Source organism: Podarcis bocagei (assembly GCF_964188305.1).
Source record: "Podarcis bocagei genome assembly, chromosome: 16".
NCBI classification, from domain to species: Eukaryota; Metazoa; Chordata; class Lepidosauria; order Squamata; family Lacertidae; genus Podarcis; species Podarcis bocagei.
In genome coordinates, this window is record NC_138142.1 from 33,610,535 (window position 1) to 33,633,839 (window position 23,305).

Sequence of the window (23,305 nt, forward strand, 5' to 3'; positions counted from 1 at the left end):
AAGGATTTCCCCCTTTGCCCTTACCTACAATGGCGGCTCCGAAGCTCTGCAGTAAAGGGGAGCATGCGCGGGTTTGACGTCTGTGGGTTGCCGCAGCCCCGCAAGGAAGATGGCGGCGCTCAGGGCTTTGTGGAGATTGCGGGCACCTTCAGGGTCATGGAGACAGGGGATTGCGCTGGGGGCGGCGCCCAGCAGGTAATACCCCCACCCTTTTCACACCACCCTGGAAATAGCTTTTCCCTCTTTTCGTTTTAATGGCTGAGGGTCTACCGTTACGGCTACGCGGCTCCCTTCCCACCCCGGTGAATTTCTAGAGAAATGTCAAGGTCCTAGTCCTCATGGAAGCCGTGCTATGACGTGAGACCTCTGCCCTCCAATCGCCTTTGCAGAAGGACGCTTGTGAGGAAAGGCGCCGTCTGCATATGCCCAGAGGCAGCGTCTCTGTACGTCGCACCGTGCGTTTCTGTTCAGAGGCCAAAGACTGAAACAAGTTTGGGGGAGAGAAGAGATGAACCTCAGTTCAAATGACGTTCTGGGTTGCATGTAGGGCAACCCCTTTTGTCGCTGGGGGTGGGAGTGGGGAACCATATGTTGGACCATAGTTCTTAACATAAATACAGCGGTACCTCGGGTTACAGACGCTTCAGGTTACAGATTCCGCTAACCCAGAAATAGTGCTTCAGGTTAAGAACTTTGCTTCAGGATGAGAACAGAAATCGTGCTCCGGCGGCATGGCAACAGCAGGAGGCACCATTAGCTAAAGTAGTGCTTCAGGTTAAGAACAGTTTCAGGTTAAGTACGGACCTCTGGAACGAATTAAGTACTTAACCTGAGGTACCACTGTACACACACACCCGTCCTGCATAGCTGTCAACGTTTCCCTTTTTAAAAGGGAAATTCCCTTATTCCGAATAGGATTCCTTGCAAGAAAAGGGAAAAGTTGACAGCTATGCCGTCCTGACCGAGGCTGATGAGAGTTGGAGTCCAGCAGCATCAGTCCCCAGGTAAGGTAAGGTAAATGTATAAAGGTAAAGGACCCCTGGATGGTTAAGTCTAGCCAAAGGTGACTATGGGGTTGCAGCGTTCATCTTGCTTTCAGGCCGAGGGAGCCGATGTTTGTGCCAGCCTGACTAAATCGCTTCTGGCGCAACGGAACACTGTGATGGAAACCAGAGCGCACGGAAACGCTGTTTACCTTCCTGCCACGACGGTACCAAACGCCGTTTACCTTCCCACTTCTACCCACCCACTCAGCTTCTTGCAGGGATAAAGGGGGGCCAATTCTCTCCCCATTTCCCAACTTCCTCTCTAAGATTAAATTCCAAAACAAAAAGTCCTTTCCCACCAAAGAAAGGTAATATTTTGGCTTTATCAGTACTTTGTCAAGGCCAATTCACTATGCTCAGGAAAGAAAACCAGTACTTTCAGCCTCTTCCCTCCCCCCCTTCCACTTTACTCACAAAGCAGATTTTAACAGTTATATATTCCCGTCTTTACACCCATTCACATCAAAATGATTTTTGATTACCAATGTAAGTAAAACTATAATATTAATGTTATTTTAAAGTCTGATTTAGTCCAATATTAACAATGAATATTATAGTCCTCTTTTTTATCTTGATTTTTAACCAGCTAATACCCTTTAATAAAATAATCCCACAATTATAATTCCATTAGGTTAGATGTCTTCAACACTCTGAAAGATCAAAAAATTCTTTCCCAAAAGTAGCGTAGATTCAGTCAGTCCAATCTTTCTTCCAGAGAGGAAATTTGTAGTATTCTTCCATTAAATAGCATTGCAATCCTTCTCTGCTTAGTCCTCCATTTTAAGTCAAGTTCAATCACAGCATAGGAGAGATTCAAGTTCAAATTGAGTTCAAGCCAAGTTCGATGTTTTAAAAAATCTTGAGATTAGTATAAACGAAAGCTATGTGTAATCTTTTAATCCTTATTGTTCATTAGTTACCTTATCTCCCAAGGTAAACTTCATCAACACTTCACTTGTATGTATTTCGTGCTCATAGCACCAGGAACGGGAGCAAACTTCCTTTTAACACTCCCGTTCCCCCTCTACCCCGCCAAATCAATCAGATTAAACAGTCCTCACCTTTGCAGTCAGCTTCAATATACTGGAATGGTAACCGCTTGTGGCTGGATCAGAGGCTTTGCTTCACGGAGCTGCAATGGTTCCTAGTTCACCAGCGCTTTCACTTGGCTTCACCCCCACTCTCTGCACCTCTTGGGATGAAGAACAGAGACCTGCAATGCCGAAGCGCCGTCTCTGAACAGCAGGACCCAGAGACACCCCAATGCTCCTCTTGGGTTTTTGGGGGGAAGCGAATCGCCTTTTTGCTCTTCCCCGGAAGCTGTGTGAGGCCAAATCTCACAAAGCTGTCAGATCTGCGGTTCGTCCGCCATGTCATGGGAACCCAGAAGTGATGGTTTTTCATTCTTTTGCATGGTGCAGGCTCCCTCAACCTCGGCCCTCCAGATATTTTGAGACTACAGTTCCCATCATCCCTGAACACTGGTCCTGCTAGCTAGGGATCATGAGAGTTGTAGGCCAAAAACATCTGGAGGGCCGAGGTTGAGGAAGCCTGGCATAGTGTATGTGCACCTTGTGGGTAGGTTCGTTATTTGCTTGTCTTTGTTGGCAGTGCGAGAGGTTGGAATCTATGTTTTAAATTTTGTGTATAGTGCGCTTTTATTTTCGCCCCTGTAAACTGCTTTGAGATGTGGTGGAAAATGTGGTATAAATTCCTTAAATACAAAAATCAACTTGTGTTGAGCTGCTAGTAAAATAAATAAATAAAAATACAGTGGTCCCTCTGGTTACAGACGCTTCAGGTTACAGACTCCGCTAACCCAGAAATAGTACCTCAGGTTGAGAACAGAATGAGAACAGAAATAGTTCTCCAGCAGCGTGGCAGCAGCGGGAGACCCCATTAGCTAAAGTGGTACCTCAGGTTAAGAACAGTTTCAGGTTAAGAATGGACCTCCAGAACGAATTAAGTTCTTAACCTGAGGTACCACTGTACAGTGTTGGGCTGGTCTTACAGACAACTGACTCAAAGTCAGGAAAACAAATAGGAGCCAGATCTGGTAGATGTCTCCCAAGGTCAGCATCTATCCTAGTGCCAAGGCTTGCCCTACAACACAAGCTAGTCAGCATCCTATTTTCAGATTCATACTGAGTGTTGCTTCCTGGGCAGATCTTAACATTTCTTCTTCCCTTCCTTAGAGGAAAGCAGTGGCAGCCTGATGTGGAGTATGTCCAGCAGTATGGAGGCGCCGTCATGTATCCCACGAAAGAGATGGAAAAATGGGTCCCTCCTCCCTGGAACGGTCAGTTTCCTCCATAGAACTGAATAGAGTCTCCCTCTCATGTGGAGTTTCTCAACGGGATGAAATATAGTATTGTTCTGCTGTATTTATTGATGTAGAAGTGTTTCTCATGCTTGGGTCCCCAGCTGTTTTTGGACTACAGCTCTCATCATCTCTGACCACTGGTCCTGCTTGCTAGGGATGATGGGAATTGTAGTCCAACAACAGCTGGGGACCCAAGTTTGAGAAATACTGATAGGCTGCACATAACTAACTCCTACTCGGAACAGACCCATTGTAAATAGATGGCAGTGACTAACTTACCTCAATTGATTTCATGGGGTCTGCTCTTGAGTAGGTTGGCTTCCATGCCGGATCCATTACAGAACATCCGCACATAATCAAAATAAAACAATCTCATTAAAAAACAAACACAGTGTGTGAAGAAACTAGCTTTAGAAAGGTAAAATTCTCATTTGTTGCTATGCCCACTTTTGCCTCTGGCCTTGCTCACTACTGGGCAACCCAATCAGATGCGTAGCATAATTTTATTATTATTATTATTATTATTATTATTATTATTATTATTATTATTATTAGGTGGCGCCTGGAAGGTTCCCCCTTCTTTGCCCTTACCTTTGTACAGTAGGCTACCTTCAGCCACACAAAACCCCGAGGTTTCTACACCCACCCACACTTCTCTGTCTCTTGGTCCGCAAGGGGCATCATCACAGTTCAATGACACATTCTAGCCAGGAAAAAAAACGCTTGCAAAAGAGACACAGCAGGGCTGGTAAGCAGTGTGGCTTGGGAGGGTGTGTGGCCAGCAGAGAGCCCCAAGGCCCTCAAGCCTGAGTTTCCCCATCCCTGGGTAAAAGTAATATCCTTTGCTCCTCCCACTTTCGCTTCTTGCCCCACCCACAGATGTGTTTCCCCAGTTGCTGGCCTACGAGTAAGTGCAGCCGTTAGGTTGAGGAAGGGCTCCCTTCTCCTGCTTTACCAGCAAGATGTCTCACATGTGCTCTTTTGACCCCAACAGACAAGGACCCGCCCTTTGAGAAAAATGTCTCCAATTTGACCATCAACTTTGGGCCTCAGCACCCTGCGGCTCACGGGGTCTTGCGTTTGGTCATGGAGCTGAGCGGGGAGTCCGTGAAGAAATGTGACCCCCACATCGGCTTGCTTCACCGGGGCACCGAGAAGCTGATAGAGTACAAGACCTATCTCCAGGTAATCGTGGCAGGAGCTGCTCTTGCACTCTGGTCCCGCTTGCGGGCTTCCCATCACAGGCCTCCAGTTGGCCACTGTGAGAACAGGACATTGGGCGAGAGCGACCACTGGCCTGATCCAGTAAAACTCTTAATAGGAGTTACAGTGGTACCTCGCAAGACGAATGCCTCGCAAGACGAAAGAGTTTTCCGTTTTTTGAGCCGTTTCGCAAGACGAATTTCCCTATGGGCTTGCTTCGCAAGACGAAACGTCTTGCGAGTTCTTGCGAGTTTGTTTCCTTTTTCTTAAAGCCGTTAATAGCCGTTAATAGCCGCTAATAGCCGCTAAGCCGCTAATAGCCATGCTTCGCAAGACGAAAAAACCGCAAGACGAAGAGACTCGCGGAATGGATTAATTTCGTCTTGCGAGGCACCACTGTAATAGGAGTTTTACTTAATAGGTCCCCTCGTAGCTACGGGACCACCTCTCCTGGTATGTCCCACAGAGGAACTTACAGTCTTCAAATAAAAACATCCTGAAGGTCCCAGGCCACAGAGACGTTAGGTTGGCCTCAACTAGAGCCAGGGCTTTTTCGGCTGCGGCTCCAATCTGGTGGAACGCTCTGTCACAAGAGACCAGGGCCCTGCGGGACTTGATATCTTTCCGCAGGGCCTGCAAGACAGAGCTGTTCCACCAGGCCTTTGGCCAGGGCACAGCCTGACTCCCTCCTTTGGCAATCTTCACAGAACTTTAGCTTAATGGTTGCCATTAATTTGATTTTAATTAATTTTTGTAATGAAATGTTTTTAGAATGTTGTACTGTTTTATTGTTGTTAGCCGCCCTGAGCCCGGCTTCGGCTGGGGAGGGCGGGATATAAATAAAATTTTTTATTATTATTATCATTAATATGTTCTGAAGATCCTTGAGCAAGTCTCTAGCTGCTTTTAAACTATCCTTTTCTGGCCCAGGCTCTGCCCTACTTTGACCGGCTTGACTACGTCTCTATGATGTGCAACGAGCAAGCCTACTCCTTGGCGGTGGAGAAGCTGCTCAACATCCGTCCGCCCTTGAGGGCTCAGTGGATCCGAGGTGGGTAAGCAGAGCAGGCAGCTTGCGAGGGTGTGGTCGCAGCTAGCAGATGAAGCAGTGCCACTGAACTGCAGCCCATGTTTCCTTCTTGGTTTGTGTACCTTTGAACAAGCCAACATCAGGGAAGGGGAACCTGTGTCCCTCCAGATGTTGTTGGACTCCGGCTCCCATCATCCCTGCCTGTTGGTTGTGTTGGCTGGGTGTTGGGGTCAGGTCAGCAATAACTCATGTGTCAGTGAAGTTAACTTTTTTTTATAAATATTTTATTAAGTTTTCACAAAAAAAAGCACACATAGACAAAGAAAATACAAAATCACAGAGAAAAAAACAGTACAAAAATACAAACATTAAACACATCAAAAGAAAAAGAAAAAAAGAGATAAAAACACATATAGTAACAAAAAACAAAAATTCCCTCTTTCTTAATTTCTCATCTTCAATTAACTTATTTTCACGACTTCCTCACGTCTCCCGTTCTTGTATCCCTTTTTAAAAATTAATTCAGCAAATTCATATCCATTAATTTATCTGTTCTTAATCCAATCTTACATTTTACTTTGTTGCTAAAGCCCCTGCGATTCATTTCAATGTCCTTAACATTCATAAATTTTACAGTATTTCTGCAAATAATTTTTAAATTTATTCCAACCTTCCTCCACCGTCTCCTCTCCCTGGTGAAGTTAACTTTTTATTCAAAGAAACAAACACAGCTCAGGCCAGTGAGCACAACAACTCTTCCCAGCAGAACTAGTCCCAATGAGGCAGTTGCGAGGGCAGATGCTCCCCACCTTCCCACCACTCCGTAAGTGCCCCCCCCAAGTTCTGAGGCTCCTTCGTCTTGTCTCTCTTTCCTCCACCCTCTTCATGTCTCGGCAAAGTTCTGTGAGATCGGGGTGGGGAGCTGCTCTTTGCCGTGGCTTCTTCAGCAGCCTGCCTGATCTCTGCCTCTTGGCCTCCCTCCTCTCCAGCCACCGCTTCTGCCTCTGATTCTGGACTGTTCTCTGACATAGACTCTTCCTGCTCCCTAAGCCCTGTCACCTCTTCAGCTTCCAACACCTCCTGCTCCCAGTCCTCCTTTCTTCCCTCTCTGATCACATATCATTATCCCACCACCAGGTCTTCTTCCCTTGGGGGGTTCCCTCACTAGTGTCTGCCACCACTCCTCTGTATCCAGCCAGCCCATCACATTGGGGAGGATGTGAGTGGGTCACGGGTACCTCACCCCTGCACTGGGTCCTAGGCCTCAGTCCTAAAGACACTAAGGAGTGAACCCCTTTGAGAGTTCTATGTGGCTGTGCTTAGGATCGTAGCATTTAATATGTGCCCTATCCCCCCTCCCCATCCGTTTCCTTACATGCCCCCGGTTCTGCGTTCACAGTAGCTAACCTGAGTCTCTGCCTCCTTTCCAGTTCTCTTTGGCGAAATCACGCGTCTCCTGAACCACATCATGGCCATCACAACCCACGCCCTGGACATTGGGGCCATGACTCCTTTCTTCTGGATGTTTGAGGAGAGGGAAAAGGCAAGTACTCTTGGATCCAGCGCTGTCATCAGAGACGTGAGTGGCCTTGGTGGCATGGAGTGCCATCTGCCAGCTTCATCACCGGCTGCCCATTTGTTCCCAGACAAGTTTCAGAGTTCTGGTTTTGAACTTTTAAATACTCTTGTATCAAAACTGCCTAGGTGATTATTAGGCAAGCCCTCAAATCCTGCCATCTCCAGTAGACGGATAAGACTACTGGCGTACCTTCCCAGATCATTGTTAGGGTGACATATAAGAGGGGACTGCCTGCCTCTGCTCAGGGTTGTGTGTATTCTCTGATTCCACACACATACCCAAAAAAGGTGCCAGGTTCATTGTCCTGAGCATATTAACCTTTGTTTTTAAAAAGTAGTTGACGAGGTTTCTAGTCCTGATGATTGTGGAAGCCTGCCTTAGAATTCTGTGCACAAAGTCAGAACCCAAAAAGAGTTCTTGGGGTGGCGGCACGAGGCATAAATGCCCTACTGCACCTTGCATCTCCTGCCAGTTTCTAAATTACGCAAAAGAAACAAGCCTGTGCAGATTGCATAAAACCCACAACTCTTTCTGGTCCCTCTGGCACAGCATACACGGAGAGTTAGAATCCTAGAATCGTAGAGTTGGAAGGGACCACAAGGGTCATCTAGTCCAACCCCCTGCAATGCAAGAATCTTTCGCCCAATGTGGGGCTCAAACCCACAACCTTGAAGTTAAGAGTCTCCTGCTTTACTTACTGAGCCATCCGCAGGGCTCTTGCTCAGTGGTGTAGGAATGTTATTCTCTCTTATCCCAGTGCTGTCTGCCGTGATGTGCGGCAACATCCTGACACCTCAAGCATGAAGTTCGTAGCTGTGTGAACTTGAGATGTTGGGGATGAAACCAAGAAACCTACAGCCTTTGACAGTCTGGTGCCTTCTAGGTATTTGGGACTGCACCTCCTATTGGCCCCAGCCAGGCCTAGTCAAAAACACTGAGCGTTGCATAACATCATAGAATTGTAGAGGCCTTGGAAGGCACACCAAGGGTCATCTAGTCCAACCCCGCTCTCGTCAGCCCCAGCCAGCCTTAGCCCAAAAGAAGGCATCAGGTGGGGAAGCCACTGGCCCATGGCAGAATGGGAGAGGCGAGTTGGGAGCTGTCCACAGGATTGCACCTGTAAAATGTCCCCCTTCCCTCCCTCTTTGTCTGCCTTCCAGATGTTTGAATTCTACGAGCGGGTGTCTGGAGCCCGGATGCACGCTGCTTACGTCCGACCAGGAGGGGTACACCAGGTGAGAAGGCTGCTTTGTGACCAGACAGGTGGACAGCCAGGTTGGATTGGGCAGGTCTGAAGACTTGTTTTTCACAGAGACGGGAAGACCACTAGTTCTCCAGGACCTCTCTCTCTCTCTCCATGGGTTGTATCCACTGTCTGTTCTAGTCTTAGTTGAACACAATCCCAAAATGTCTTTTCAGCATCTGCTCCTCTCTTCTTCTCCATCCCTGTCACTCAGGACATGCCTCTCGGGCTGATGGATGACATCTATGAGTTTGTGAAGAATTTCTCCATCCGGATAGACGAGGTGGAAGAGGTGAGGCGTTGTTGACAAACGGGGGGGGGGGCAGCCCTTACCATGAGGTTTCTCTGTGACCTCCCAAGCTACTGTGGCAGGCTCCTGCTGTTTGGGTTTTTTAAAACCCCTCTTGAGGGTGCCAGTCAAACAAATGTGCTTTCTTTCAGCCATTCTATGCTCCTCCCCTAGTTTCCCCTCCAACAGGCAGGCAGTATTTCATGCCTATTGAGCACATTCAGTTTTCATGGGAGTTGGGGGGGCACTCCTTGAGATTGTTTGTTTTTCCCCCAAAGATCTTTTGTAGTTGTAAAAGATGTATCTTTTCACTCAGATTCTCCCTGAGCCAAAAGATCAGACCCTGTTTTCATCTGTATGAATTCCTGCTTTTGTTTCAAGGGTATTAATGTTGTATTTTTGTTTCAACAGTGCTGTTTTTATGTTGTACACCACCTAGAGGTTTCCTTTTTAAAGAAGTGGCTTTAACTGCTTGAAATAAAATAAATACTTCTGCAAACCAGAGTTAAAATTAACCACAGTTTCAGGCTCTAGCACCCGTGCTAAAGAAGGAGCAGGGGAAGAAGAGTCCTAGGCTTGTGCTGGTCACAGTAAACCATAGTTTATTGCGTTTAAGCTATGGCTTATCATGCTTAAACTATGGTTTGTTGTGACATCCACACTCTCTGTTCTTCTCCATGGTTTCTTCCTTTTAAAACAAGGTTGGGGAGCCTGTGACCCTCTAGATCTTGTTGGGGTCCAGCTGCCTATAATCAGGATAGCCCAATGGTTGGGGATGATGGGAGGTATAGTTCAATAGCAGCAACCCTATCCTAAGAGAAATATAAAGCAGAGCCTGATAATTGTGCCATGAGCACAACTGCCTAGTTGGAAATCAGTGATCTGAAGGGGGAAGAGCTGGTTGGGGTTCCCCACTCCTCCAATATAATTTCCACGGCTCAGTTAGTCTTTTCTTTCCCTCCATCCCTCCAGATGCTGACAAACAACAGAATCTGGAAAAACCGGACAGTTGATATTGGAGTGGTGACGTCGGAGGAAGCTCTCAATTATGGTTTTAGGTAACGGAGCAGTGAAATCACGTGGTGAAGCTGGTGTCCACCAGGATTAGGGCGTCCTGCATTGTGTGGGTGCTCACTTTAACCTTGGGCACAAAAGCTGTGTTTTCCCTCCTGCATCTCTTCTCTTCCTCTTTCCCCGTCAGCGGAGTGATGCTTCGTGGCTCAGGGATCCAGTGGGACCTTCGCAAAACCCAGCCGTACGACGTCTACGACCAGGTGGAGTTCGATGTCCCGATTGGGTCGCGAGGCGACTGCTACGACAGGTGTGGTTCCACTTTCTGGAGGGGGGTTTACCTGCACTTGGTGGTCTGCACGCCCCCAAGAGCTTGTCCAGCAACTTCTCAGTAATAGTATGCAATGCCTCAAAAAGCACAGTGTCTCTCTCATCATAAGAGCAGTCAAAATGGTTCATCCAATGTCTTCCTCTGCTGCGATGGGTCGTGGATTCCTTCCAAAGCCTCCCACTTTTGAAATATTATCTCACCTGCCTACAGATTTTGACTTGACTTTCTAGCCAAGTCCATTATGAGCTGTCACTGCCGACCCCTCCTTCCCCCAATTCTTGTGGCAGTTGCAGAGAGCTTGGATTGAAAAGAGCCATGCTTGTGTTGGCTTGGTTCGATGCAGGATCCCTGGGAGAAGGAGGCCCTGCCGGTCAAACATTTCAGGACCATGGAGAACTCCAAATGAGCAACTTGGCTCCTTGGAAGGTTGGGAGAAGAATAAGCCTTTTTAAGCTCCTGCTCTCAGGCTCCACCTCTTTGTGATGAGCTCTAGATTCTTAAAGGGCCCACCCTCTGGCCTGAAGGTGGGCAGTCTGTTCCTTAGCTCCCTTCCTGGTGTGCTCTGTTAATGGGACCTTCCTGGGGTTTTTCTCTGTCTGGTTCTTCACTATCTAGCTCCCTGGCTTGTTGTTAATTTTAATATTAGCATTGGGTGGTACCCAGCCAAGTTCTGTATAGTATTTGATTATATCCAATGTTAGTCTAGTCAAAACGGACCCATTGAAATTAAACAGCATGTATAACTTAGACCCAGTGGGTCTGCTCTGAGTAGAATTTAGTTGGCCAAAACCGATTAGCCCTAAGTTATTCATGTTGATTTATTTAAGCAGGTCTATTCTAAGTAGGACTAACATTGGGTACAAACCGATAAATTTATATCCCACCTTTCCTTCAAGGAGCTCAAAGTGGCATGTGTGGTTCTCCCCTTTTCCTTTTCAAGGTTTTTCCCCGGCCCCCCACTTCATTCTCACAAAAAAGCCCTGTGAGGTAGGTTAGACTGAGAGACAGGCACTGGCCTAGTGAATTTGATGGCCAGGTGGGGATTTGAACCCTGGTCTCCCAGCTGCTAATCCAACACGCTAACCACTATGCCACACTAGTTGCTCAAGACTAGTTGGGTCTACACCGTTGTGTTTTTTTACTAGAATGCACAACGTTTTATTTATTGCATTTGTATCCCACCTTGCTGCCAAGGAATGGAATGTGGTATTTGCCCTTCTCCTCCAATTCTGTTTCATCTTCACAACAACCCCGTGAGGTAGGATGGGCTAAGAGACCATGACCACTGTCCCACCCCCACCCCCCAGCGAGCTTCATGACTGAGTTAGGGGTTTGAATTGACACCTTTAACTATTACTCCACACTCCCTAACAGGTACCTGTGCCGAGTGGAGGAGATGCGCCAATCCCTCCGTATCATCTTGCAGGCCCTCAACAAGATGCCCGAGGGGGAGATCAAAGTGGACGATGCCAAAATCTCCCCTCCAAAGCGGGCAGAGATGAAGGTAACAAAACCACCCCTGAACTGAGGTGGCACCTCCTGGTGGTGAAACGGGGAAGCTCTCTCCTTTGTCTGGGTTTTACAGTACAGTGGTACCTCAGGTTACATACGCTTCAGGTTACAGACTCCGCTAACCCAGAAATAATACCTCGGGTTAAAAACTTTGCTTCTGGATGAGAACAGAAATTGTGCTCCAGCGGTGCAGCGGCAGCAGGAAGCCCCATTAGCTAAAGTGGTGCTTCAGGTTAAGAACAGTTTCAGGTTAATAACAGACCTCCGGAACGAATTAAGTACTTAACCCGAGATACCACTGTATCTGAAGAAGTGTGCATGCACACAAAAGCTCATACCAATAACAAACTTAGTTGCCCTCTAAGGTGCTACTGGAAGGAATTTTTTTATTGGGTTTTACAGTGTGTGTGTGTATCTTTTATTCCCCCTCGCCAGACTTCCATGGAGGCCCTGATCCACCACTTCAAGCTGTACACAGAGGGCTACCAAGTGCCTCCTGGAGCTACGTACACAGCTATAGAGGCACCCAAGGTACCGTCCTGTGCTCTGAGCAGTTGGAGGGAACAGCAGATCGGGAACAAAATGGAGGGCTCCCATTCTGGGCTCCAGCCAGACATGCCCTTTCCCTGGATATTCTGCCACTCTGATCTCCCTCTTTCCCATTGCTTCTTCCTGCACCAAACCGATATCCAGCATTCTGTATCTACTGAGCATGCTCAGTCCACGCTGGGCTGTGGTTGGGTTTTCTTGGTGCATTTTTAAGATATTCCCCCCACCATCACCAAAAAAAGATTTGTCCCCTTATTTCTTGAAGCCCCAGGATGCTTGCAAGTATGCTGATTCTTCTTTCTTCATCGTAGGCCCCATTTTTACTCCAGTCTGGTCAGCGCCTGAGTTTGCTGTCAGCAGGGTCGCCAGCCAAATCTTGCCCTCTGGTATACCTCCTTCTTACCATGAGAGCATCTGTGGAGCTTAATTCTCAGCCTGGACTCACAGTTCCCAGGGTTCCCTGGGAAGAGAGAATGATTGTTAAACTACTCTGATAATTGTAGCTCTTTTAGGGGTGTCCTTGTTGGGAAACTGCCAGGGAGATAGTGTCCATCTGAGCCCCCAAGCCGGAGTTCTGGACGTCCATCGGCCTCCCGTAGTCACGCAGATCCAACAGTTAGGGGCACAAAGCCTTTGGAAATTCTTAGCCACATTCCTAGGCTTGGTGCACCCTCTTTATCAGCAGAAAACACAGCCGAAAGCTTGCATCACAGAAGAGCATAATTTACAGACTTTATTAAGCGTTTAACAGAACAAAAGAAAACACGTCCATTCTGTCAGCGTGTCTGAGCCGACTGCAAAACCGAAAGGAAAAACAGCAAGCATAAACATCCTGTCAACAGGACATGCGCAGACTCTGTTGCTTACAAAGCCTGCTCCCTTTAAGGTGGAACGGAAATATCCTAACATCCTCCCCCTTTCCGTGTAACCTGTTGTACCTGTGGTTCACCCAATTGCAACCTTTGTACATAAACCTTAAGTTGTTCTTTGTTAACAACCTTAGACAACAGATCAGCAGGAATTTCATTTCCTGCCATGTAGGACACCTGAATCAGTCCTTTCTGAATACACTCTCTTGCACGATGTAGCTTAATCTGCAAGTACTTGGTTCTCTGCTTGCAACTCTCGGAGTTCAGCAAAGCCAAACACGATCTATTGTCTTGATACACTTGTATAGGACATTTCACAGACACCCTGATGTCCTTAAACAGTTGCACCAACCATTCACAATCCATGAGTGAAAATGACAGAGCATTGAGTTCTGCTTCACAGGAACTTAGGCTCACTGTTGTCTGCTTCTTGCACAACCAGTCAAACAGGCAGTGGTTGTACATGTAGCATACTCCAGAAGTGCTTGTACCATCCGTGGTGTCACTTCCAAAACTTGCATCAGCAAAGATTTCAAGACCCCCAGTCTTCTGACTGGTGAACCTCAGCCTGTAGTGCATAGTCCCTTTCAAATAGCGGGCTATGCGCTTCAGAGCTTTCCAATCCTGAATCGTAGGATTGTTGGCATGTCTGCTAAGCAGATTACAGCTTACAGCTATGTCAGGTCTTGAACATCTGGCAATGAAATTCAGCTTGCCTAGAATGCATCTGTACAGCGTTGTGTCAGAAAACGCTTCAGCAGTACTGTCTACCTGGTAACCTGTCACCATCGGTGTGTCTGCTGGGTTTGCATCAACCAAATTCAACCTGGTTAACACATCAGCAATTTTCTGTGTTTGATGTACCAGAAAATTACCTGCTTGGTCCTTCTCCACCTGCAGAGAAAGATAGTTGGATACCTCACCAAGATCCTTCATGTCAAAGTGCTCCTTCAGCTGAGCTAGGGTGCTTTGGTAAAAAGCCTGATTCTTCCAAAACATCAGAAGATCATCAACAAAACATAAACAATACAGTTTGTTTTGCCCCTCCTCCTTGACAAACACACATGGATCAGCTTTGCCCTGGTGAAAACCTAGAGAAAGCAATGTCTCAGTGAGTTTTGTGTTCCAACACCTGGCACTCTGCTTGAGACCATATAAGGATTTCCGCAGTTTACAGACCATTCCCTTCTGTATCTCCATCCCATCAGGTGGAAGCATGAACAGCTGTTCATTCAAAATCCCATACAAAAAAGCTGTATTAATGTCGTGGTGGGAAACATGCAGTTTCTCCTCCGCAGCGACCTTGAGCATCAGCCGAATGCTCTCATATTTGACTGTGGGTGAGTAGGTCTCGTGGTAATCCTGTCCTGGTACCTGTGAAAAACCTCTGGCAACCAATCTGGCTTTGTGTCTAACTACCTTGCCATTCTGGTCTGTCTTGGCCTTGAAGACCCATTTGCTGCCAACCAGTCTCATTCCTGGGACTACTGGTACCAATTCCCAAGTTTGGTTCCTGTTCAAGGAATCAACTTCAGCCTTCATGGCATTAAGCCAAGGCTCAGCATCTTTAGAGGTTAACTCCTGAACCTCTTTGAAGCTTGAAGGTTCCCACACCTTCTCTGAGCTACTAAGAACAGCAGTTGCTGTCTTAGCAAACTCATCAGCATACCTCTTTGGAGGTCTGCCCTTGGTCGCCCTTTCAGATCTACGTACTAGACGCAAGTCTTCTGGACTCATCTCCTCTTTCTTAGGAGAAAAATGACCAATGGTGAACAGTGGTTCTTCCAGTTCATTGTCAGATGCATCAGATGGTCTGATTGAGGCCTTTGCGCTCTGGTAGTCTGCTGTGTCATCACTGTCACTGACACCAGCAGCAGCAGCAGCGCCGCCCACTGAACTGGAATCCGAACTCTGATCATCATCATCATCATCATCATCCTCATCATCATCATCAGCAGCAGCAGCTTTCTCATCTTTAGCTGCTTGCTTGACATCACCTTCATCCTCCTCTGGGTAACTCTGGAAAATTCCCACATTTTCCCCCCACTTAGGATTGTACTCAACACTCCTTGTGAACTTAATGGACTTAGAGTCAGTCATCCATACCCTGTATGCACCTTTTTTGTACCCCATGAACAAACCATGTGCCCCACGCTTCCCAAGCTTGTTGGTTTGTTGTGTGCGTACCCACATGTCCGAACCAAAAATTCTCATGTGTTTGGTGTTGGGTTTCTTGCCAAACATCTTCTCATAGGGGGTACAACCAATGGGTGATGACAATCTGCGATTAAAGGAATAAACCAAATTCCCCAGAGCCTCCCCCCAAAACTTATCAGGGAGATTGGCATCATGCAACAGGGTTTTGATTCCTTGCAGCAATGTTTGATTTGCTCTCTCCGCAAGCCCATTCATCCATGGCGATCTGGGCGTTGACATGTCATGCTGGATTCCCTTCTCAGTCAGGAAAGCTTCAAACTGCTGAGAAGTAAACTCCCCGCCCCGATCAGTAAACAAACAAGAAATACGTTTACTGTGCACATTCTCCAACCAAGCACAGAATGCCTTAAACTTTGGAAACGCTTGCGATTTCTGTTCGAGCAAATACACATGAATGTACCTGGAAAAAGAATCAATCAGAATAATGAAGTACCTTGCTCCTCCTATAGAGGGCGCAAGTGGACCAACCAGGTCCGCATGCACTAGCTGGTAGGGTTTGGAAGCCTGCCTGCTAGACTCCTTGCCTTTTGGAGCAACCTTCACCTTGTTCTCTGCACAAGATACACATTTCATGTGAAATTTACAGGGTTTGATGTTCAAACCTTCAACCACCTCTGGCATCTTGGCCAGTGCCTTCCAAGAGAGGTGACCAAACCGTCGATGCGCATCATGAATGCAACCTGCATGAAGAACTTTGTTAGTTTGTGCAACACAACAAGAATCAGCATTATTCACAACAGCAGTGTCATCATAAGTTATATGGAACAAACCATCCATAAACTTAGCATGCAAATAGTCCTCTTTGCCTTTACTGATGACACAAACGCTCCTCTTGAAGGAAATCTGAAAACCACGTCCAGTAAGCTGTGGGACGCTCAGCAAGTTGCTCGCCGCTCCTGGAACAAAAAGTACATTACTGATGGTAGTGTGCAGACTTGCAAGTTTCACAGTCCCTTCTCCTGCAATTTGCAACGTCCTTCCATCAGCCAGGTGGATCTCACCTTCTTGAGGCTTGAAGGAGATAAAGAGATGCCTGTCCTTTGAAATGTGGCGCGTACAGCCTGAATCAATAACAAAGCTGCCTTTGGCTGTTGGAGCAGTCTTTACAGCAAGCAAACCCTTGTTTTGCACTGGTGTGGGCTTTTGCAGCTTGCCCCCCTGCTGCTCCTGGCCAGCAGACGTGCCTTTAGCCTTTGGTGAAGCTGTGCCAGCAAGCAAAACCTTGCTTTCCACTGGCGTGGGCTTTTGCAGCTTGCCCCCCTGCTTCTGGTCAGCAGACGTGCCTTTAGCCTTTGGTGAAGCTGTGCCAGCAAACAACGCTTCACCCTCCCTCTGCTCCTGGCCATCTGCAGGTGTCTGCCTGTGGCTCTGTTTACCTTTGCCTTTCCGGCCTCTGCAAAGGCGATGGCCTTGGTTCCCATGAGAAACAGAGCTCTCAGCTGCCGACTCCTTGGCTCCCCCTGGAGGCTGGAATGCTGCCTGGGATGATGTGACGGTCAGCTCCCCCTGCAGCTTGCAACCGGTGCCCTCAGCATCCCTGCACTCATTCGCATTCTGGGAAACAGCTAGGACCTCCGATGCAGTCAAACTCTGGGCTGGGATTATTGGTTTGTGAGCTTTCAACAAAGCAGTCCACATTGCACGTGCAGTGGTGTTGCCAGCCAGCGTCTTAATTTCCTCAAGAGATACGGATAAGACTATTATGTCAATCGCTTTCGAATTCTGCGATTTCCATCTCTCTGTCAGAGGAACTGGGGGGGCTTCAGAAACAACATGCCAGACCCCAAACTGACGCAGCAAAGATTCACACCATCTTGCCCAGGGTTCATAATTCTGCCCATCCAACTTAGGACATGGAGCAGTTTCTGAGGTCTGTAAGAGATCCATCTCAGCTTTTTACTTGAGCCGTGAGCCCTATGCTTTCAAAGACGCCTTATCTTGGCAGCCCATTAATCACGAAGCCTTTCTGGCTCGGCTCCCAGGCCAATTAATCTGCCGGAGATCAAAGACTCCTTGCCGAGGTAAAAACAGGAAAACGTCCCTTCCTTTCGCTTTCCCCACATACCTCAAACGCAGTCTGTTGCAGCTTTACTCTCCTGTAGGTGCCGTGAATCTGGGCCCGAAACCTTGTTGTTGGGAAACTGCCAGGGAGATAGTGTCCATCTGAGCCCCCAAGCCGGAGTTCTGGACGTCCATCGGCCTCCCGTAGTCACGCAGATCCAACAGTTAGGGGCACAAAGCCTTTGGAAATTCTTAGCCACATTCCTAGGCTTGGTGCACCCTCTTTATCAGCAGAAAACACAGCCGAAAGCTTGCATCACAGAAGAGCATAATTTACAGACTTTATTAAGCGTTTAACAGAACAAAAGAAAACACGTCCATTCTGTCAGCGTGTCTGAGCCGACTGCAAAACCGAAAGGAAAAACAGCAAGCATAAACATCCTGTCAACAGGACATGCGCAGACTCTGTTGCTTACAAAGCCTGCTCCCTTTAAGGTGGAACGGAAATATCCTAACAGTCCTAACAACCCTCAGAAGGGACGCGGGTGGCGTTGTGGGTTAAACCACAGAGTCTAGGACTTGCCGATCAGAAGGTCAGCGGTTCGAATCCCCACAACGCGGTGAGCTCCCGTTGCTCGGTCCCAGCTCCTGCCAACCTAGCAGTTTAAAAGCACGTCAAAGTGCAAGTAGATAAATAGGTACCGCTCCGGCGGGAAGGTAAACGGCGTTTCCGTGCGCTGCTCTGGTTCTCCAGAAGCGGCTTAGTCATGCTGGCCACATGACCTGGAAGCTGTACGCCGGCTCCCTCGGCCAGTAAAGCGAGATGAGCGCCGCAACCCCAGAGTCGGCCATGACTGGACCTAATGGTCAGGGGCCCCTTTACCTTTAACAACCCTCAGCAGCCTCAACAAACTGTAGTTCCCAGGATTCTTTGCGAGGAAACCGTGACTCTTTAAAGCAGTACAATACAGCTTTAAATGCATAGTGTGGACGTGTCCTTTTTTATGTTGCCTGCCTCTTCTCATTGGAGTCCCAGAATCCTTTGCAACTCTCTCATTGGCGAAGTTCTAAAGCCACACTCTGCTTCAAGCTCTCTCCCCGCCCTCTCACACCCCATGTACCATGGTAACTCGGCTTCCCAATTTGGGTCATCTAAATCTCCTCTCCTCTGCTCCTCTTCATTCTCATCCTGCAGGGGGAGTTTGGTGTGTACCTGGTCTCTGATGGCAGCAGCCGGCCCTACCGCTGCAAGATAAAGGCTCCAGGATTCGCCCACCTGGTAAGAGGGACAAGGGAGGAAAGGGGGAAATGGCCGGTGCCCATTGGGACTGGTGGGGTGGGAGGCAAGCAGCCCAACAGTAGGTGGCGCCAGAGCCAACCAAGGGCAGAACCAACTAGCCCTATGTTCTACAAGGGGAACACTGAGATTGAGAAGGAGGAGGAAGCTGATAGGCAGGGACACCCTCTGGGCTGGATGTAAGAAAGAAGGCAGGCAGAGGGGCTGGAGGGGGCTGGCTGAGGGTCGAGTGAGGCTGGGGCAGTGCACCCTTTGTCTGTCCCAAATGAGGCACCTGTAGGAAACCCAACAAAGGAAGCTGCAATGCGCTCTATGTGGGGCTACCTTTGAAGGTAACCTGGAAACTACAACCAATCCAGAATGCGGCAGCTAGACTTTTGACTGGGAGCAGCCGCCGAGACCATATAACACCGGTCTTGAAAGACCAACACTGCCTCCCAGTACGTTTCCGAACACAATTCAAAGTATTGGTGCTGACCTTAAAGCCCCAAACGGCCTCGGTCCAGTATACCTGAAGGAGTGTCTCCACACCCATCGTTCTGCCCGGACACTGAGGTCCAGCTTCGAGGGCCTTCTGGCTGTTCCCTCACTGTGAGAAGCAAAGCTACAGGGAACCAGGCAGAGGGCACCCGCCCTGTGGAACGCCCTCCCACCAGAGGTCAAAGAGAACAACAATTACCAGACTTTTAGAAGACATCTGAAGGCAACCCTGTTTAGGGAAGCTTTTAATGTTTAATAGGTTATGGTATTTTAGTGTTCTGTTGGAAGCCACCCAGAGTGGCTGGGGAAGCCCAGCCAGATGGGCGGGGTATAAATAATAAATTATTATTATATTGTTATTATATAAGCTTCTTGATATCAGTAAGCTAGGGTGGGGAGGGTCATGGCAAGCCCTGCCTCTCCTTCTTTGCCTTGGGAAAAGCAGATGGCAATACGTCATGGCCCTCAGATTTGGTTAGGTGTCCTTGCTGCATGTTTTAATAGAACAGCACTGGAAATATTTGCTCAGGGGGCTGGCAGGGGGAATTTCCCAGCTCTTCCTTGAACTATTTCTGGTAGTCATTCTTCCTTACAGGCTAGGAGAGTTAAGCATTGCAGAAAGAGGGACTCTATCCTTCTGCTCATCTGTTTGACTGGCATGTGTTTGTTTGTGTGTGTATGTGTGTGTAGGGGATGTTTCCTTCCTCTCTTGCGTTCCTCTTCTCGTCACCTAGAGTTGGGAAAACTCTGTGTTTCGGTTGTGGTTTCGGATGCACATGCAGGGAGGGTAATGTGAGTTCTGCATGGTACAAAAAAACTCATTCAAAACTTGTCGTGTTTCCAGAAAAATGCTGACCCCTCTGACTCTTGTCTCCGAGTTAAGCAAATTCCCGTGTTTCTTTTTACATGATTCCTTTTCAGTTGAACTTGCAAGAGAGGCAAATTGATCTCTCCAGATCACTGGGCCTCTCAACCGCAGAAAACCTAATTCACAGCACAAACTTACATGTTTCTTCAGAAGTTGGTCGTGTTGAGTTCAGCGGGGCTAAGCCCTGAAAAGTAGGTGCAAGTTTGGAGTCTTAGAACAGGATTAATAGAATTATAGAGTTGGAAAAGGGACCCTGAGGATCATCTAGTCCAACCCCCTACAGTGCAGGAATATGCAGCTGTCCCGTATGGGAATCAAACCTGCAACCTTGGCATTTCATGCTCCATGCTCTAACCAACTGAGCTATCCAGGCTGGCCTCTTATGACTTCAGCAGGAATCCTTTGCTTGGTGCATTTGGTTTTGTTTTTTTTTAAACCCCTTGAGTTTCTAGACCTTGTGAAATGCTTTTTAAAATCAAGGCTGAGATTCCTCAGCAAGTTAAATTTGGTTTCCAGTTCTGCTTTTTCCCTCCTGTCACATTTGTGGTGGGAGGCTGTTTAGGAGAACATGTTGAGCCAGATGTGGCAAACCTTTGGCTCTCCCAGATGTTGCTGGACTACAACCCCCATCATTCCCGACCATTGGCCGTGCTTGCTGGGGCTGGTGGGAATAGTCATTCAGCAACATCTGGAGGGGCAGCGGTTCCCCACATCTGGTGCGAGCCACCTGTGTGCTGTTTTTATAGCCCTGGCTTGAGATCATTCCACTTCCTGACACTTCTAAACCTTAAATTAGGGATGGGGAATGCATGACCCTCCTTGCACACACCCCTCTCCATCCAGACAAGGAAAAGGAATGATCAGAGTTTAGGCAAAAAGACTGAAGAAAAGTACAGGGCCCTTGGTGGGGTGGGTGCAGTGAGAGTCCTGAGGGCCAGACAGAGACTTTGGGGGCCGCATTTGGCCCCTGGGCCTGAGAGTCCTCACCCCTGTACTGCAGGGAGGATGGTCTGACCAGCTCTTTGCTTCTCCTGATCTTTTTCTCTCCTTGCCCCATCCATCTAACATTTAATTCTATTGAAAACAAGAAGAAGAGAAGAAGAGTTTGGATTTGATATCCCGCTTTACCACTACCCGAAGGAGTCTCAAAGTGTCCAACATTCTCCTTTGCCTTCCTCCCCCACAACAAACACTCTGTGAGGTGAGTGGGGCTGAGCGGCTTCAGAGAAGTGTGACTGGCCCATGGTCACCCAGCAGCTGCATGTGGAGGAGCGGAGACACAAACCCGGTTCACTAGATTATGAGTCCGCCGCTCTTAACCACTACACCACACTGACTCTCAAGCAAACAAACACCAAATCCATAGACATTCTTAAATGTTTGCCTCCCCTATCCATTTCTGCAGGCTGGGCTGGATAAGATGTCGCAAGGTCACATGCTTGCGGACGTGGTGGCCATCATCGGTAGGTCTGACTTCCATTCTTTTCGTTGGGCTTTTTGGCTGGCAGAGGGGGAGGGGAGGTGGTGGGCAGGCAGGTGGGAAGCAGGTAGCTGTAGCTCTGTGAGGTGCACCTGCCTGGAGATTTCCAGGACTGAACCTGGGACCATTTGCATGCCAAGCAGGTGCTGATAATCCACGCAGGCAGAATGACGCCCCTTTGGCAGAAGAGATAGCAGCTTGCCAGTAGCAAGATGGAGGATTCCAGTAGCGGAATTCCCAGGGGCTCGGTCTGCAGTGCTCACTGTGGCCACTCAGAAGCAAGCCCCATTAAATTCAATGGGACATACACTCGGGGAAGTGGGGTTAGGACTCCAGCCTCAGTCTCTCAGCTGCTATAGGAGGGTTAGGAAACCTGCAGCACTCTCCAAACGTTTCTGGACTTCAGCTCCCATTATCCCTGACCATTGGCTGCACTGGCTGGGGTTGCTGGGAACTGGAGTCCAATAACAACTGGAGGGACATAGCTTTCCCCATCCTTGCAGGCCTCCTATCCGGGTATAATTTAAGCCACAGTTGAGCCAATCTGGGTCTACCTCCTCCATGGAGGATCTGACTGTCAGACAAGACCAGGGGTCAGCCAACTTTTTCAGCAGGGGGCCGGTCCACTGTCCCTCAGACCTTGTGGGGGGCCGGACTATATTTTGAGGGGGGGAATGAATGAATTCCTATGTCCCACAAATAACCCAGAGATGCATTTTAAATAAAAAGACACATTCTACTCATGTAAAAACACACTGATTCCCGGACCGTCCATGGGCCAGATTTAGAAGGTGATTAGGCCGGATCCAGCCCCCGGGCCTTAGTTCGCCTACCCATGGACAAGACGATGTTTCCCCCTGAGCACATTCAGAAAGTGTTTCTCTCATTGTGGAACGAGCAGAGGGAGTTGACTCGTACCAAGTGTCAGAGGAGGTGTGGGGAACCTCTGGACCTCCAGATGTTGCCAATGGCCAGGGGTGATGGGAGCTGTCATTCAGGAACATCTGGAGAGTCCACACTTGGGAGAGTTTCCATAATGGAGTTTGTGGGGTGGGCCAAGTTGCCTGCTAACATTTGATGATGGGCATCCCGTTTTCCTAAAAAGTGAAGCACTGGGTTGCAGCAGAGCAGCCTGCTTCCTAGGCATGCTTCGTCCAGGGGCAAGTCCCACCACATTGTGAAGTGTGGCTAGGACTGCAACCCTTCAATGCCCTCCGCTGCCAAATGTCTAACATGAAGGCTGTAGGCACCATCCCTGGCAACTTTCACACCTCTCCTCCTCCTCCTCAGGCACCCAGGACATCGTCTTTGGCGAAGTGGATAGATAAGCATTGAGCCCCCTGGAGCGAACCACAGCGTCTCCTCGTAGAGGGGGATTCCCTCCTGAATTGGCACCTCCCAGCAAGGACCGTTGATGCACCGTCCTTCCTCTCTTTTTTCGGTGTCTCTTTCTCTGTGTACAGTCTTGTGTGGCCCTCCTTGCACTGCAGGCAGGGCTTAGCTATAATTAAACAAAATGCTCTCAGCAAACTCAGGGTATGTCTCTGTGTGTTTGTGATGAGGAATTTGCCAGCGGGGCCTCACCTCCGCCTCCTTCTGCTTCCTCTTCCTTTGCTTAAGGTTGAAGCTCTGAGTTCTCTTTTTCCCATTCTCTCTCTCTGTCAGTGCTGGGCCTTAAAAAAAAAAAGCAAACGCATACACACAGATATCATTTTGCTTTGCAGACGGAACAGGCTGCGTTCAAGCCTCGGCAGCTCCAGAGAGAACAAACAGTGGTTGGGAGCCAGCCTGCAGCAGCTGGGCCTAATTTGGCCATGTTTATTTCTTCATTATTTCTATTTCTATGCGAATTACTGTCTGAAAAATTCATATACAGTGGTACCTTGGTTTACAAACTTAATCTGTTCCAGAAGTCTGTTCTTAAACCAAAGGCGCGCTTTCCCATAGAAAGTAATGCAAAATGGATTAATCTGTTCC

At 48.2% G+C, this 23,305-nt stretch overlaps 1 protein-coding gene across 1 annotated transcript; it reads left to right on the plus strand.

Moving 5' to 3' along the window:
* Positions 1-16: 16 nt before the first annotated feature.
* NDUFS2 (NADH:ubiquinone oxidoreductase core subunit S2) lies at positions 17-22,858 on the plus strand. The gene is made up of 14 exons (XM_081173346.1): positions 17-195; positions 3,242-3,345; positions 4,364-4,554; positions 5,503-5,623; positions 7,033-7,145; positions 8,342-8,416; positions 8,639-8,716; positions 9,686-9,771; positions 9,915-10,034; positions 11,430-11,559; positions 12,003-12,098; positions 18,399-18,482; positions 21,254-21,311; positions 22,619-22,858. Exons 1-14 carry the CDS (start codon positions 110-112, stop codon positions 22,654-22,656), a joined length of 1,380 nt encoding a protein of 459 aa, XP_081029472.1. The 5' UTR covers positions 17-109; the 3' UTR covers positions 22,657-22,858.
* Positions 22,859-23,305: the final 447 nt, after the last annotated feature.

What these genes read in the sequence shown, in the direction of transcription:
- NDUFS2 (XM_081173346.1), top strand. Translation starts at nt 110, where the DNA reads ATGGCGGCGCTCAGGGCTTTGTGGAGATTGCGGGCACCTTCAGGGTCA. An exon ending in AGTACAAGACCTATCTCCAG is followed by an intron (nt 4,555 to 5,502) that starts GTAATCGTGGCA and finishes TTTCTGGCCCAG; the next exon opens with GCTCTGCCCTACTTTGACCG. An exon ending in GCTCTCAATTATGGTTTTAG is followed by an intron (nt 9,772 to 9,914) that starts GTAACGGAGCAG and finishes TTTCCCCGTCAG; the next exon opens with CGGAGTGATGCTTCGTGGCT.